Below are 14,943 nucleotides of genomic sequence, written 5' to 3'. Positions count from 1 at the left end.
ATTTCGGTAGTAATGTTGATGATGAGGATCATTATTTGTCATTGCTTTAGTTTTTATTCCACTGTTTCAAGGACATGCACTTAGTAGGGACAGCGGACTGGACAGGTCTTCAGTCTGTCTCGCTCTAAGACAGCTGGGTTAGGCTCCAGCGCCCCCGCGACCCTGAAAAGGATCAGCAGAAGTGGATGGATGGAGGGTCAGTTTGTCAACATTAGAAAAACAAACATACTACCTGCCTTAAATGTGAAATGGACGGGCTTTATGTTTGCTCGTTGTTTGCTAAAGAGACTTTTCTGCAGCATTTCTCTCCCGACTTCTTTGTAGCACCTTTCACTGTCACACATTTGATCTTTACAGCAGGGCTGTGCCATATCATATACCATACTATAGAATTTTGACATAGTAGCTATATAATGTTACTCCTACTTTATAGATCTCCATCACCCGATCCTCCAAAAACCTCTTGGAGTTGGCAGCACTCGACTGAGCCATTTTGTGCAGAAGAAGATTAAAATGATGCTTTAAACTCCAGATGTTATCTGAGCTCAGATCCTAAAGCCAGACCTCTGCATCTTCATTCTTGTGGAAAAGCAGAGCAGATGTTGTTTTCAGGAGGATGCTGCTATAATGGCTTTAGTTCCTTGCAGGTAATTATGACGACAGCGGAAGCAGCAGGAACAACAAACAGCCCAAACTAACAGACAAACTATTAATGAAAGTCCAACCCAATCTCCTCCATCCCCGTATCCTCCACTATTTGCATCTTCATCTGTGAAACCTGCAGAGCAGAAACAGTGTGTGGACAAAGTTAGCCGGTATGCAGACATGTTTGCTTTTGTTACAGGAGTTTGAAACACATCTGCAGCTCATTCAGAGGCTTTGGGGCCGTACACACTTCATTTTAAATCAGTACAGCCGATCTCACAGCTGCTGGATGTTTCTTTGAATCATAAGAACATTAAGACAAACAAGATGATCATGAAAATCATATTAATGATTGATTTGGCCTACGTTTGATGCTGAACTGCAGTAGCTCCTGACATTGTGCTTTTATTTCGTCTGGATTAGTTTGCAGCACTGCTGCACAGTTTACATTAAAGTGTACTTTTGCAGAGCAGACGACCCCCTGCACGACTGATGGGGTGAACCAAGGCCCTGCATCAGACAAAGAAGCATTATTTCAACTGTGAGTCATGCAAAGCAGCTCTAGTAGAGTCCTGTAAATGAACAGACTGGATCCCTGTAACGTACCACCTCAGTGACCAGTGGAAACATTCAAATGTTCAGGTAGTCATCCTAACTGACTTGGGGTTTCTGCCAGTGTGTTACAAGTGAAGCAGCTTGCCTGGTCTACACACTGGGACTCGTTTCTTTAAATCACCATTAATACAGTTTCAGCTGCTGACACATTCACTAGTGGGTAGTAATTAAAGCATGCTGCACCACTCATGAGTGCTATCATTCAGCACTCTCATTCATTTGTCTTAAAGCTGGTAATTAAACTCCCTGATGCCTCACTCTGTCTCACTCTTTTCTGTGTGTGAGAGAAAGAAGATGCAGCTGTGTTTCTAACAGCTGCTCTGGAGGAAGCCCTGCAACTCTAGAATCTCACCTGAGTCTGTGACTGTGAGCTTGATGGAGTGCCTGAACTCCTTGATGACTCTCTCACCACAGATGCTGTGGTTGGTTGGTTCACTCACTATGTATTAACAGACCTCTCTGCATTGAATCATATCTGTTATTAATCTCTGTCTCGCTTCCACAGCATGTCTTCATCCTGTCTTCCTTCTCTCACCCCAACCGGTCAGCAGATGGCCCCGCCCCTCCCTGAGCCTGGTTCTGCTGGAGGTTTACGTTGAAACCAAGCACACCATTGTTTTTCTTGTGACATTACCAATAAGTTTGATGTGTCACATGACCCTCTTCCTATTGAAAAAACAAAAGTTGTATCCAAGATGGCCGACTTCTAAATGGCCACCATGGTCACCACCCATCTTGAGGAGTTTGCCCCTCACATATACTAATGTGCCACAAACAGGACTTTAATATCACCAACCATTCCCATGTTATTACGGTGTATCCATATAAATGGCCCACCCTGTACTTACATTATAACCAATCCGCTCCTTTATCCCCACTTAAAATATTTTTACTGAACTATTGTAATATTTCCTCTTGGCCAACTTACTCTTACAAAAGACATGTTTAATGTTAATGAGATTTTTTTTTAACTAAATAAATAAAGGTTATATAAAAGTCGCTGCCAAAAACTGATCGCGGCTTCTACCTTGTTACACGAATGTTGTTTGTGGCTCAAGATGACTTTATGTCATCCATGAGGGAAGCATTTGACATATGTTTCACATATTATAGCCCAACAAGTTACTTATAGCAGTTTAAATACGAGCAATCACTTTTTGGCAAATACCAGAAATCAGTTTTTGGCAGACAATCACTTTTTGGCACAACACCGGTGTCTAGCAGGTTTTATATTTTAGAAAGTTTAAACATCAGCTTAATAGAAGTAGTGTGGTCGTGAGTTTTGCATAAACAAATTTGTGCAAACCTCAATGAAGTGAAGCAACATTATAAAGAAGAGTGAGCCTAAATGACTCCCCAATGATGTGAGAGACTGATAGTCATACAGAAAACAATGACTTTGAGCTGTTGCTGCTAAACGTGCTTCTACAAGCAACTGAATCTTGGAGTGTACTTTGGTTTGTCTGCTCATAAATTGGTGGTTCATGATGATAAATGAACTTCTGAACTGGTTTAACATCAGTGCAGTGGCTGGTCCATTCCTTGATGTATATGTCAACGTTCAAAATGAGCCATTTAAATCAGCTGTGTTGGATCAAGGACACATCTAAACCCTGCAGGACAGCGGCCCCGAGGCCTGGAGTTCCCACCCTCAGTGCAGTGGAAATAGTCTCGTGCCAGTCTTGGTGCTGCCTTTGAGTCTATATTGCCGAACACTGTGCGCACACATTTTTTTCCTTCCTAAACAAACACACATTTGTAAAGGAAAATTTAAATTGAACTCACAGTTGGCGGTTAATCGTTATATAGTTTAGATGTACACCGAGAGACGCATTTAGTGGGACTTTTACACCGCCACAGATTTTCTTCTTCTTTTTTGTTACATTATTGACATATACTAGATATTTTAACCTAAGCAGCAACAATCATGTCTCTGGTACAGGCACTTTCCACCATGCAGGTTAAGCTAAAATGTGACTTGAAACAAATTCTGGGTTTCCGTTCCATAAAGGTTCATTTCATCTGGTAAGTTAGCCCCTGAGGTAACAGTCTATGTGAACATAACATACTCACTGACTCACACTCAACTTGACTGATAGTGATTTCCTGAATTAGGCAAAGCGCACAGAGGAAATTCATTTGCATATGTTTGTTTTCACAATCACTGAAATCCAAGTTAGGCATGTTTCCCTTTTTTGTTGTTGTTCTTGACACGAGTGCTTCAGTTATTTTCTCATCAGTATGTTAGGACAGAAAGGATTCTGTTGTGGATTTATGATCATCTCACGTGTGTCCATCTTTCAAACTCTTAGATTGTGTAGACATTAATGCAGCTGTCAGACTGTAGGCCAGTTTCTTTGCACTGTAAGCATTGATTGGATGCTACTGTAGCAATCAGTGCTTACACAAAACGTCCCTGCGTAAACCCTCAGACACACAACAAACAGATCAATAGTATCTGAAATTCAGAGTACGGATCTTTTTACACATTTCTCACAGAAAATCACCTAAATCGCTTTCGTGTGAGATGCACATCATGTTTGCCTCATAAAGACTTGCCCTGTATGTATTCATTTCTTTTGACTTTCACGTGGAATTGTCACCTAATATAACAGGTCCATCAGTAAATGGTGTCTATCTCCAGTTTCTGTCTCCTAGACTTTGTCCCTGTCAGGTTACAGCTGAATAGATAGTCATATCATGCAGAGACTGCATCGTACTATAATGCTCGTATGATCGCGTTTGTCATAAGTGGACTGGTCTTGTTGAAACTTTGCATAAACCTTGCCCAGTAAACTGTGAGTGCTAACATTTCTATGGCATATGCAAATACTTTAGACAAATCCCACAGTTGTCTATATTTGTATATTTGACAGTTTAATGAAGCATTTAGAAATCAAAGGTCAGATTAAAATGCTGGATCACAATAGAATGTGATATCACACAATACAATATTTTTAATATCACACACAGCATGAAAGTTTGCTAGTGTATATTATAAAAATATTACAGTATGTTGGTATAACTTTATCCCCTCCTAGTTTTTAAGATACAAATTTTGGCCCACACTGATTTGTGATCATATTCCTCTGTCCACTAAATGAAGATGGAGGCTCTGCTCTTTATTTCTGTGTTTCTCTGGAGAATCCTGGTAACATGATGGCTTTCTGTCTCTAAACACACACGAGCTTAACTCCGAATGAACATGATCAGAGTTCATTGAACCAACTCTGATCAGTCTTTTCTAAGGGTTTCAAGCCTTTCTTGTTCGAGCCTCTCTTTGTTGTTGCTACAGTTATGTGTAATTATTAATAGTATTGCAGATGTTAGCCTCTGCCTGCAGTGTTGATGTGGGTAAAGGCTTTAACCATGGATTAGCGGCAGGTCCCAGCTTGTAAATTGTGGAGCATTAATGCCCACTCCAGCTCCTATAACCAAATATAAACAGTTGGGATGAGAGTTAGCTCAAGCCACTACAACAGCCAGCAAGAATGATCTGTTCATGCTAGCATTAACAGTGCCTATACACATAGCGACACACGGGGGAGGGGCCTAACTAATAACCAAGATGACTACAGGCTTGGAGGTGCTAAAAGTCAGATATACCAGGAGCAGTTTGGGCTTTAGAACAAATTTTGTGTAATTATAACAATATGTAATTTAGGACCTGGTTACATATGATGCTGCTGATTTTTTAAATCTAATTTTTACGTTGCATTAATTTCTTTTTGTCAGACAGGGAATCAAACAAGTTCTGTTTTCTCGAATGAATCCCACTGTTATTTCTTTGTCCTACCAACAGGGATGTTTACATGGTATTCATGACTGCTGCACCTGATGACTTTCACAGCTTGAGGACTGCAAACATTTCCCAACAAGACATGAGTGGTGGGGTGATCGTTGGTATTCCTGATCAGGTGAGGATCTGTTCCCATCAAACCACCAAAACCAGTTGTTCAGGATGTTTACAGGATGAAGAATCCCCAGTTATTCTTTGTGGTTAGAATGTGCCTACATATGGCTGTGTGGGATTCTGGCTTACTTTAGGGTCAGAGCAGTTGGTATGTGGAGCAAATACTGACACAGTCAGAGTGGGCAAACCAGCAATAGGCTTGTTGTCATACCTGGAAGTCTGAAAGCTCCCGATGCTGGATGGTCTTTCTAGTTTTTAATGACAGGTCGTCTAACAAAGCTTCCATGAGGTGCTATAATGGAGACTGTCCTTTTCAAGGAGTTTCTCATGTCTTATCCTACTTTTTTCTTTTTTTAATTAACAGGAGTGAGAATTTGAAATCCTCTATATTGACATGATTACATTTCTTCTATTAAATGAGAAGTACATTTTGAACACAGTATAGTGAACACAATATCCAAGAAGCTAAATCTGGTGAAATGGTTTCTTTAGCTGTCAGCTTGAAAGGCTGATTGGGGTATTTTTGTCACCTTGCATGCGGGTGGCATGGACACCCGACTTTTGTGTGCATTTATCAAAAAGCTTGGATGATTTTGAAGATCAGTGGCATTCAACTCATGATCAGCGTTCAAGTTTTCTTAAAATCTTGTGTAGCGCCTCTACTCAGGACCAGTACACTCTCACTTCAAATAGAGACCCTAGACATCTTTCTAGGTTCAGGAGGAGGTTTTGTTTTGGAGACTCACAAAAGGAGTTGGCTTGGAAGTGAATAACTGGGACCTTTATTGCCTCAGTACCATTTATACACATATACAACACAATAACCCAAATTGCACGCTAATAGTGCATTTTTAAAGGTGAATACATGTAAAACAAAACAAAATAAAGACATTTAAATGGAAGATTTATACTGAACAGTATCAGAGCTCTTGGGAATGAATGAAACAGATTAAAGTGTTCCTGTTGTGAAGTTTGAATTGTCCAGTCTGAATTGTCCTTTAAAGTCGTTGAAAACCCAAACAGGTGTACTGTAGGGGAATTGTCAGTGTGCAAACCCTATTATCCGGGTAGGAAAAGTAGTGGATAGGGCTTATCTGTAATCCAGGGTTGCTTGAATCAGTTTCTTAGGCAAATCCCACAATCCGATCGCATGGCTGGCCACACCATTTCACGATCATCCAGGATCTCATTTGGGCTGTTCTCGCCGTCAGTGGTTCTCCAGAATTCTTCTAGTAGTTAAAAAAAACCAATCTACACAAACAGTGCAGAACAATCAATTTCTTTTCCCATTTTGTGTTCTTAACATGAGCTCATTAACTTCTTTTCCAAATGTATTAATCACAAATGGCATTCCCTTTAGCTTTACCAAGTTACAAGAGTTACAGTAACTTGTTTGTACCAGTATCAACAATTTTATCAAAATTATATCACAACAAAGAACATCAGCAGCTTAAACAGTAATGTAAACAGTCATAGCAATGAAAGTGACATTCATCCTTAAGGCTGACAAGCAAATGTAACTTAATTCAGTGCAAATACTATTAAACTTGAAATATGAATATGCTCATTCTAATATAAACAGAGCTATTGCTTCTACTTGAATACCTCCCCCCGATCGGAATATGGCTTCAGTGGGGTGGGGTGGCTAACAGCTATTAGCAGCTAGCATCGCATCTAGCATCGGCATCGTTTAGCTCAAAGCATTCAACACTTATAACACACTGTAAAGAACAACAGGAGAAGTGAAACAACACGCCAGATTCTCATAGCTCCCGATTGGTTTTTGTTCAAAGGTTTCTGAGCTGAATCGGCTAGTGAAATACATTATCTAACTTAACAGGTAGCTAACGAAAGCACGTGACTCACCGGGATTTTCAGACACAAATAACGTGACAGACGTTATTCCCTTTGTGGTCAGAGTTCGGGGCCTAATAAAAGAGTACCTTATTAGCATTTATACGTAAAACAATCTGGTCTCATTAACCGGGTTGCAGTATTGCATACCAAGATACTTTTTCCATGCGCTCCGACACGTACTTGACCGCCATCAGAGGGAAGATCTCACAGGAAGAGAGAGGTAATACTTCCTGCGCACTAGACGCAAGGTCGTCAGAACACAAGACTGCATCACAGCGCCCCCTTGTGACAATAACAAGCTATAGCCTTAGATTACAAAAAGGGATTTTGCAGCCCTGTATTTCACATGGGTTACACCCTCCCCCTTTGACCCAGCATGAGCCCCTTCATGCGTCACGCTGTGGTCTACAGATGAACTCTCATAGTCACCTATTGTATAAAGTGCTTGGTTAAAGCTCTCTATGAGGCTCTGCGCAAAGGAAATTAAGGGATTTCCCAACTCAGGATAATGGAAGCGCCTTGGTGGTCGACGTGTCCTTTCTGACTTACGAACATGGTCATTTTTTTCTCCACTGTCAACAGTTTCCTTATGCTCCAGAGCTACCTCAGGGGTTTGTGGGTTCAGATCAATGGTTTCCGTAGCTATAGGAGCCTCTACATCAATGGACGGTACATCAATGCTGTCTTCGGCCACAGCTGATTTTTGATTAGTCATAGTTGGTAAAGTTACATCGTCTTCAGTAGGGTGTTGCTCAGCCACAACATCTGGCTCCTCTCCTTCAGCTACTTCAGGAGGTACCCCTACAGGCTCTGCAGGCAGCAAAGGGGAGCTGCCTCTGCAAGGCCCATCCTGAGGCTGAGGGTTTACACAGTCTGCTGGCATAGCTGGTATACAACTACCCTCCGGTACTGTTTTTCCTGTTTGCTGTCGTCTCTTCGGGATTTCAAACACCTGAACCAACTTTCCAGGAATGACAGAAGACTGCCTAGGATAGACAGGTGAGTCGTCTTCAGATTCTGATTGCTCCTCCAGTAACAGAGGCTGACTGCGCCTCGTTCTTGGCCTGCAACTCTTTGGCTTGACCTGGTCAACTTCCTCAGCTTCAGATAAGTCACCACAAGGGAGTAAGAGATCCCTGTGAAGAGTTCGAATAGGACCATCTCCATTCATAGGCTGTACAACATACACAGGTAGGTCTACCATCTTTTCCACCACTCTGTACATGGTTGACTCCCACTTATCTGCAAGTTTGTGTTTATTCCGAAGTCGCAGGTTCCGCACTAGCACTTGATCACCTTTCTCCAAAGTTGACTCCCTGACAGTTTTGTCAAAACGGCGTTTATTCCGTTCAGCAACCTTCTGAGAGTTTTTGGCAGCGATCTGATAGCTCTCTTGAAGGCGAGCCTTCAGAGCTCTCACATACTGAGAGTGAGATGTAGGAGAGCCATCTTTAACTGGCAGGCAGAATGCAATATCCACGGGAAGCCTCGGCTGGCGACCAAACATTAACTCGTATGGGCTAAACCCAGTGGTCTCGTTCTTGGTGCAATTATAGGCGTGAGTTAGTGGTTTCACATAATCGCGCCAATGAGTTTTCTCTTTGTCTCGTAGAGTTCCTAACATGCCAAGAAGAGTTCGGTTGAACCGTTCAACTGGGTTTCCCCGTGGATGATAAGGACTGGTGCGCACCTTCGTGATACCAGCTAGGGCACAGAGCTCTTTAATGAGTTGGGACTCAAAATCCCTGCCCTGATCACTAAGCAGGCGCTCAGGAAAACCATAATGCACCAGAAACTGCTCCCAAAGACACTTCGCAACTGTTGTAGCCTTTTGGTCTTTTGTTGGCATAGCAACAGCGTATTTGGTGAAATGATCAGTTATGACCAGAATGTCTTTGGTGTTGTGACTGTCAGGCTCCAAGGATAAATAGTCCATGCATACGAGTTCCATGGGACGGGTTGTTTGGATACTCACAAGAGGTGCTGCTCTTTCAGGAAGGGTCTTCCTTCTAACACAACGTCCGCAAGACTTAATCTTTCTCTCTACATCAGTTGCCATTTTAGGCCAATAAAATCTTGACCTAACCAAGTCGAGGGTTCTTTCCAAACCCATATGCCCCATGTCGTCATGAAGGCAAGTGAGAATGGTGGACCTTAAAGACTCAGGGACGACAAGCTGAAAGGTGACATTTTCACCTGATTTGCGGGTTCTGTAGAGGAGACCATTTTTCAGTTCCAAACGTTTCCACTCTTTGAGCATTAGTTTAAGCTCTAAGGATGCAGAGTTCGGATTGGAATTTGCTTCACCTCCATTTTCTAACATGTTGACCACATACCCAATAATTGGGTCAGACCTCTGATGCTGTTGGAGTTCTACCTCACTATAGGTAGGTATGACAGAACAACCTAATGTTCCATCATCTGCGTAGACGTCTGGCACCGCATCGGTATGTAGAGCAAGGGACTCTACCAAAGTGATAGAAGGTAGGCTATTGTCAGATTCACCTAAGAGATGACGGTGGCACAAGACACTGAATGTGTCAGCTGTCACATCTTGTCTGTTGGGAGATGAAGAGAGATGATGGGAAGCAAATTGTTTCATTCGCTCTTTTTCTTCAAGAGAAGCATAGTCATCATCCACAGTATCATGTGGCCGCCTAGAGAGGCCATCTGCATCTTGATTGCTCTTACCAGCACGATACTTAATATTAAAGTCGAAGGTGGAGAGAGCGGCCAACCAGCGGTAGCTGGCAGCATCGAGCTTGGCTGACTTCAAAACATAGGTCAATGGGTTGTTGTCCGTTAAAACCGTGAATGTGTTCCCGTAGAGATAATCTTGGAACTTCTCTACAATGGACCACTTTAATGCAAGAAATTCCAGTTTATGAGCTGGATACCGCTTTTCACTGGGTGAAAGTCCTCTACTTGCGTAGGCAATAACCCTCACTTCACCATCCTGTTCTTGATACAAGGCTGCCCCTAACCCAGAGGTGCTCGCATCAGTATGGAGGACGTATGGTAATTTTGGGTTAGCATATCCAAGCACTGGAGCTGATGTCAGTTTCTCTATGATTACCTCAAAAGCTTCCTGACAAGCAGGTGTCCAACGGCTGGAAAGAGGCTCTTTAGGGTTCAAGTATCCGCTAGGACCGGGTGTCACCTTTCTGCCCTTCCTGTATGGTGGGTAGCCTTTGGTAAGATCATTCAGGGGTTTGACAATTTTTGAATAGTCCAGTACAGGACGTAATTTAACTCTTTCGGCACCGCTGGGTGAATGAGACGTTGACAGATCTTTTTTTTTCTTCTTTCTATCAGGTTTGCTTTTCTTTACTCGAAGAGATCAAATTATTGGTGAGGACAATTCAATAATCGCTGGATATTGGTGGGGACATGTCCCCTCCGTCCATGCCAAATCGACGCCCTTGCCCGAATCGATTCAATCCATGATTCGATTCGATTTGGGGAAATTTTGCCTCAGACAGTCAGCAATATTATAATTTAGATCATACCCCTCCCCCCCCCACACACACACACACAGCCTTATGGGTACAGTAGTCTCCCGCTACACCTCCTTTTAGCTAAAGACATACTTCACAATGACTCACTCAGCTCACAAGAACAGGAATGCAGAGCATTATCAAACGTTAAAATGATACACATCTCTCACTTGTTCACTTACATTTAAACGAAACACATAATTGTAAACATCTCTAACAGCCTAAGCCAGCTTTGAATAGGGCCTGAATGGATAACTTCAGAGAATTACACATCCAATCTTACACGAGGTCTCACCGCTCGACCAGATCTGGTAACAGTCCCTGTTGGTGTGAGGTGGCTCCTATTTCTCCTTAGAAAACCTGTCTGTCTCTACCACATAAGATCTGGGAGCACTGGCAGGTCCAACTACTGCTCCAGTGGTTCCTTCAGTAGTAATCCACACCTTCTGTCCTGACTCTATGTCTGCGGTTGTAGTGTTTTGCCTGCTCACGCCTCCCCTCCTCATCCTTCTCGCGAAAAGCCTGTAGGTCGGGCCACTTTGGCACCAGCTTCGCAGCAGCTTGTGGCAGAGAGGTACGCAGGTGTCTCCCCATGAGCAACTGTGCCGGTGAGAGCCCATGTTCCAGTGGGGTGGCCCTGCACGCTAGCAGTGCTCTGCTGTAGTCACAGTCCTTTCAAATCTTTAATGGTACGATCAGCGCGTTCTGCCTCCCCGTTGGCTTGGGGGTACCTGGGGCTGCTCGTTTCATGTGTGAACTGGTACTCTTTAGCAAAGTGCTTGAACTGTTCTGATGAAACTTGCGGCCTGTTGTCCGATACCACAGTCTCGGCAACTGCATGTCTTGCAAAGGCTTCTTTTATAGCATTAATAGTGACCTCTGCTGTTGTGTCTCTCAGTTCAGCAAGTACCAACGACCAGATTTGGTGTGTGGTAGTAACAGGCAAATGAACTTTTGTTTTTTAATGATTTGAATATATATGAATGCTTGTGCATAAATACACAAACAATACACATATGCTTTCATGCTTTCAATTGTGTCATTTACGTGATCTAGGTCAGCGGTCTCCAACCTTTTTTGCACCACCGACCGGTGTATGCCCGACAATATTTTCACGGACCGGCCTTTAAGGTGTCGCGGATAAATACAACAAAATAAAACTAGTACCGAAAAAAGAAGATTTATTCATAACACACGTGAAAAGACCCAGGAAAACCGAGTTAATGATAAAAACGATAACAAAATAACGCTGAAAAGCGATAAAAACCCTGAAAACCAGACATTTCACACCTGAGCCTCAACTCTCGCGGCCCGGTACCAAACGACTCACGGACCGGTACCAGTCCGAGGCCCGGGGGTTGGGGACCGCTGTTCTAGGTAGCTCTGTTTTGGAAGTTCAGTTCAAGCTAGAAATGTGCTTTGGAGTTTGTACGTGTTTTGTCTCTAGGGGCCACCACATATATTTCTATTTACATTCAGGTGACAGCAATCCATGGATGGTTTCGACATGCAAGAGGATATTTTCCCCGGTGCCCAGCGGGAGAAGACACTGCTTGCGATGTCGATGAGGTCCTGTGGCCAGACCCCAACAGACGGCGGGATCCATGAGCCCACGTATGCACAATTGTCATGATTTTTTGTGTGTACAGTATAGTGTTTTTTCTATTACTGTATTATGTTTGTGTTTTGCTTTATCTGAATTCATGGTGCTGCAGTGGACAATATTGAGTAGGCCTATTTGCTTTTTTTGGTTGTTTGTGTCTCCTGAAAATGTGCCTTCAGAATAAACAATGACAATGAAAGACTGCAGTGTTTTATATGAAGTAGACTAGTGTGTCCCCCTGATCTGATCTGCATGTGATGCAAGTATGTGTCATTTTGTCAACAGAGTTACATCTTGACAGAGGAATGTTAGGTTTTGACAGCAGAGTTTCAGTTTGGCACAGATGTGAATGGTATATTTTGATGTGTCATGTTTACTTGTGTTTAGAGTTTTGGCACAATGAGCGACGTTTTGCAAAATGTGTTCAAGCAACGGGCAAAAACTGTAACATGTTTTTCACCAAAGATTTCAGCAATTATAAAAATTCAACTCAAGCTATTCAGCTATTAGCATTCACACTGCATTTTCTACAGGAAGTACATTTTATATACCAGTTTCAGTTCAAAGTGCATTAAAAATAATAAATAATTATTAAAAATAATACCATCAATATGTTACTGCACTACACTTACTGGACTTGTGGAAGTATTTTGAGAACCATAAGAGATTCTTACAAATGTTTGAAAGAAAAAAAATCTTTAACATAGCTGGAGACTCGTGTAGAAATATGAATGAGTTTATAAAGTTTCTGTCATGGTGTGCTGTGACAGGCAGGTAGTAGGACCCAAACACAGGACTCTACGGTGTGTTCACACCGAACGCGTTACGGTGTGTTCACACCGAACGCGATGGACGCGAATAAAACGCCCCAAACGCCCCTAATTTGACGCGTGTACATTCGCGTCTCAACGCGTGTCCAAGAAAAATCCATCGCGCGTCAAAATATGATATTTTGACGCGCGTGAACCGGAAATGTGGGAGGAATGTGGGAGGGAGTTGTGCCAGACCGGTATCTTTGCAAGATGGCAGCTATCGAGCTAGCGCTTGAAGAGAGAGTCTCCCTTCTCTATGTACTGTGGAGAGCAGAGCAGCAGCGTAAAAGACGTCCTCGCCGTACCTGGGTCCATCAGGTCCTCCAGAGGCATGAGCAGTTTGGTGAGTTTCACCACTTGCTCCAGGAGCTGCGCCTGGATGACGGCCGATTCCAGCGCTATCACCGTCGGCCAGTTTGAGGACCTGCTTTCCCTCGTCGGTCCCAGCATCGCCCGCCTAGACACCAACTACAGACGCTCAATCCCACCTGCAGAGCGCCTGTCCGTCTGCCTGAGGTTAGTAAAACTATTTAATACGGTAGTCCTTTATTGATATCTGTGCTAATATGCTAATCCATCCAGTTATACACTGCTAACATGGATGTGCTATGCTAACAGTGAATGCTGTCGGTGTTTACTGAAAGCAAACTGTGGTACAGAGACGACTCTTTATAATATTTCTAGTGATACTCAGAAGCTCTCATCAAGCCCCGATTTAATTCGATTTATGCTGTTATCAGTGTTTGCATGATAGCATGGCTGTGGTGTCACATCAATGTATGCGCTCGGTGTTTGCTGATATCAAACTGTAGCATTAGGACCACTGAGTTAACCTTTGTAGTGATACTCACTCCTTTTTATTTAGACCTGGTTTAATTCTGGGATAGTTGAATATTTGTATATAATCCCTGCAGCTGTCAGACTCTATAGCAGGGGTCACAGCCTTTATTAAAACAGAGTTAGATAAAACTGTGAACAGTTTGGTTCATCTCTAGTTACATGGTTCTATCTTGATAAGCTGTCTTATCACAGATTAATTTTTCAAAAATATTAATGATTTAAGCAAGGAAAGGGCTACATGTCAACACACAACTCTTTATTTCTATTAATGTCTCACTTCATTCCTGCCTGATTGACATGTTTAGGAATTATGAGTGATTGGCTCACTGTAGTTGTGAAAGTTGCTACCAATCAAATTATGATATGTTAAAGTTAAAACAAAACACAACTGTTTTAGATATGACCTAATATACATTTTGTAATTATCCTTATAATTACAAAATGTTTTATGTAAGATTCATGTTTTGTGATTTATATCTGACATCACAAAAGTATTTTGGAATTTGAATAATGTATTTTGTAACTGCAGTACACATAATACTGATTTTGAACAATTTTGTCCAGGTTCCTTGTCACCGGGGACTCCTTCAGGACCATCGCGTTCAGTTTCAGAGTCGGTGTGTCCACGGTGAGCCAGATCACCCCCCAGGCAGCGACGTCCATCTGGGACTGTCTAGTGGACGACTTCATGGCTGTGCCTTCACCTGGAGACTGGCGGTCCATCACAGAGGGATTCCAGGAGCGCTGGAACTTTCCTCTGTGCTGTGCAGCTCTGGATGGGAAGCACATCCAGACAAAGGCACCCCATATATCATATAGGAGACACACACATTGATATACACTAAATATTCATTTCATTTCTTTTTTGTGGTGCCCAAATTGATGCACCTGCTTGATTTTGTTTAAACAATTATTGCACACTTTCTGTAAATCCAGTAAACTTCTTTTCACTTCTCAAATATCACTGTGTGTGTCTCCTGTATGATATTTAACTGACATTTTTTATTGTAACAACCAACAATTTATACAGGAAAATAATGTCTATTAACAAGGTTGCCCAAACTTCTGCATCCCACTGTATCAGTATATTTTGTCATTAGTATAATATGAAATAAATTCTACATGTGTCAAGTCGTGTGCCAACATTTGCTGTGTAGTAGA

The 14,943-nt window shown here is 42.4% G+C and overlaps 1 protein-coding gene across 1 annotated transcript; it reads left to right on the top strand.

The window, feature by feature from the left end:
• The first annotated feature begins 12,958 nt into the window (after nt 1-12,958).
• Nucleotides 12,959-14,913, top strand: LOC146548198 (uncharacterized). The gene is made up of 2 exons (XM_085263850.1): nt 12,959-13,458; nt 14,347-14,913. The coding sequence occupies exons 1-2, from the start codon at nt 13,199-13,201 to the stop codon at nt 14,615-14,617; spliced, it is 531 nt and encodes a 176-aa protein (XP_085119976.1). The 5' UTR covers nt 12,959-13,198; the 3' UTR covers nt 14,618-14,913.
• The last annotated feature ends 30 nt before the right edge of the window (nt 14,914-14,943 follow it).

Source organism: Mchenga conophoros, linkage group LG23, assembly GCF_057382185.1.
Source record: "Mchenga conophoros isolate Kocher_MC1m ecotype Shallow Benthic linkage group LG23, M_conophoros_male_GT1.1, whole genome shotgun sequence".
Classification (NCBI taxonomy): domain Eukaryota; kingdom Metazoa; phylum Chordata; class Actinopteri; order Cichliformes; family Cichlidae; genus Mchenga; species Mchenga conophoros.
Note: the sequence above shows the minus strand (reverse complement) of the source record. Positions and strands in the feature narration are given on the sequence as shown.

What these genes read in the sequence shown, in the direction of transcription:
- LOC146548198 (XM_085263850.1), top strand. Translation starts at nt 13,199, where the DNA reads ATGTACTGTGGAGAGCAGAGCAGCAGCGTAAAAGACGTCCTCGCCGTA. An exon ending in CGCCTGTCCGTCTGCCTGAG is followed by an intron (nt 13,459 to 14,346) that starts GTTAGTAAAACT and finishes AATTTTGTCCAG; the next exon opens with GTTCCTTGTCACCGGGGACT.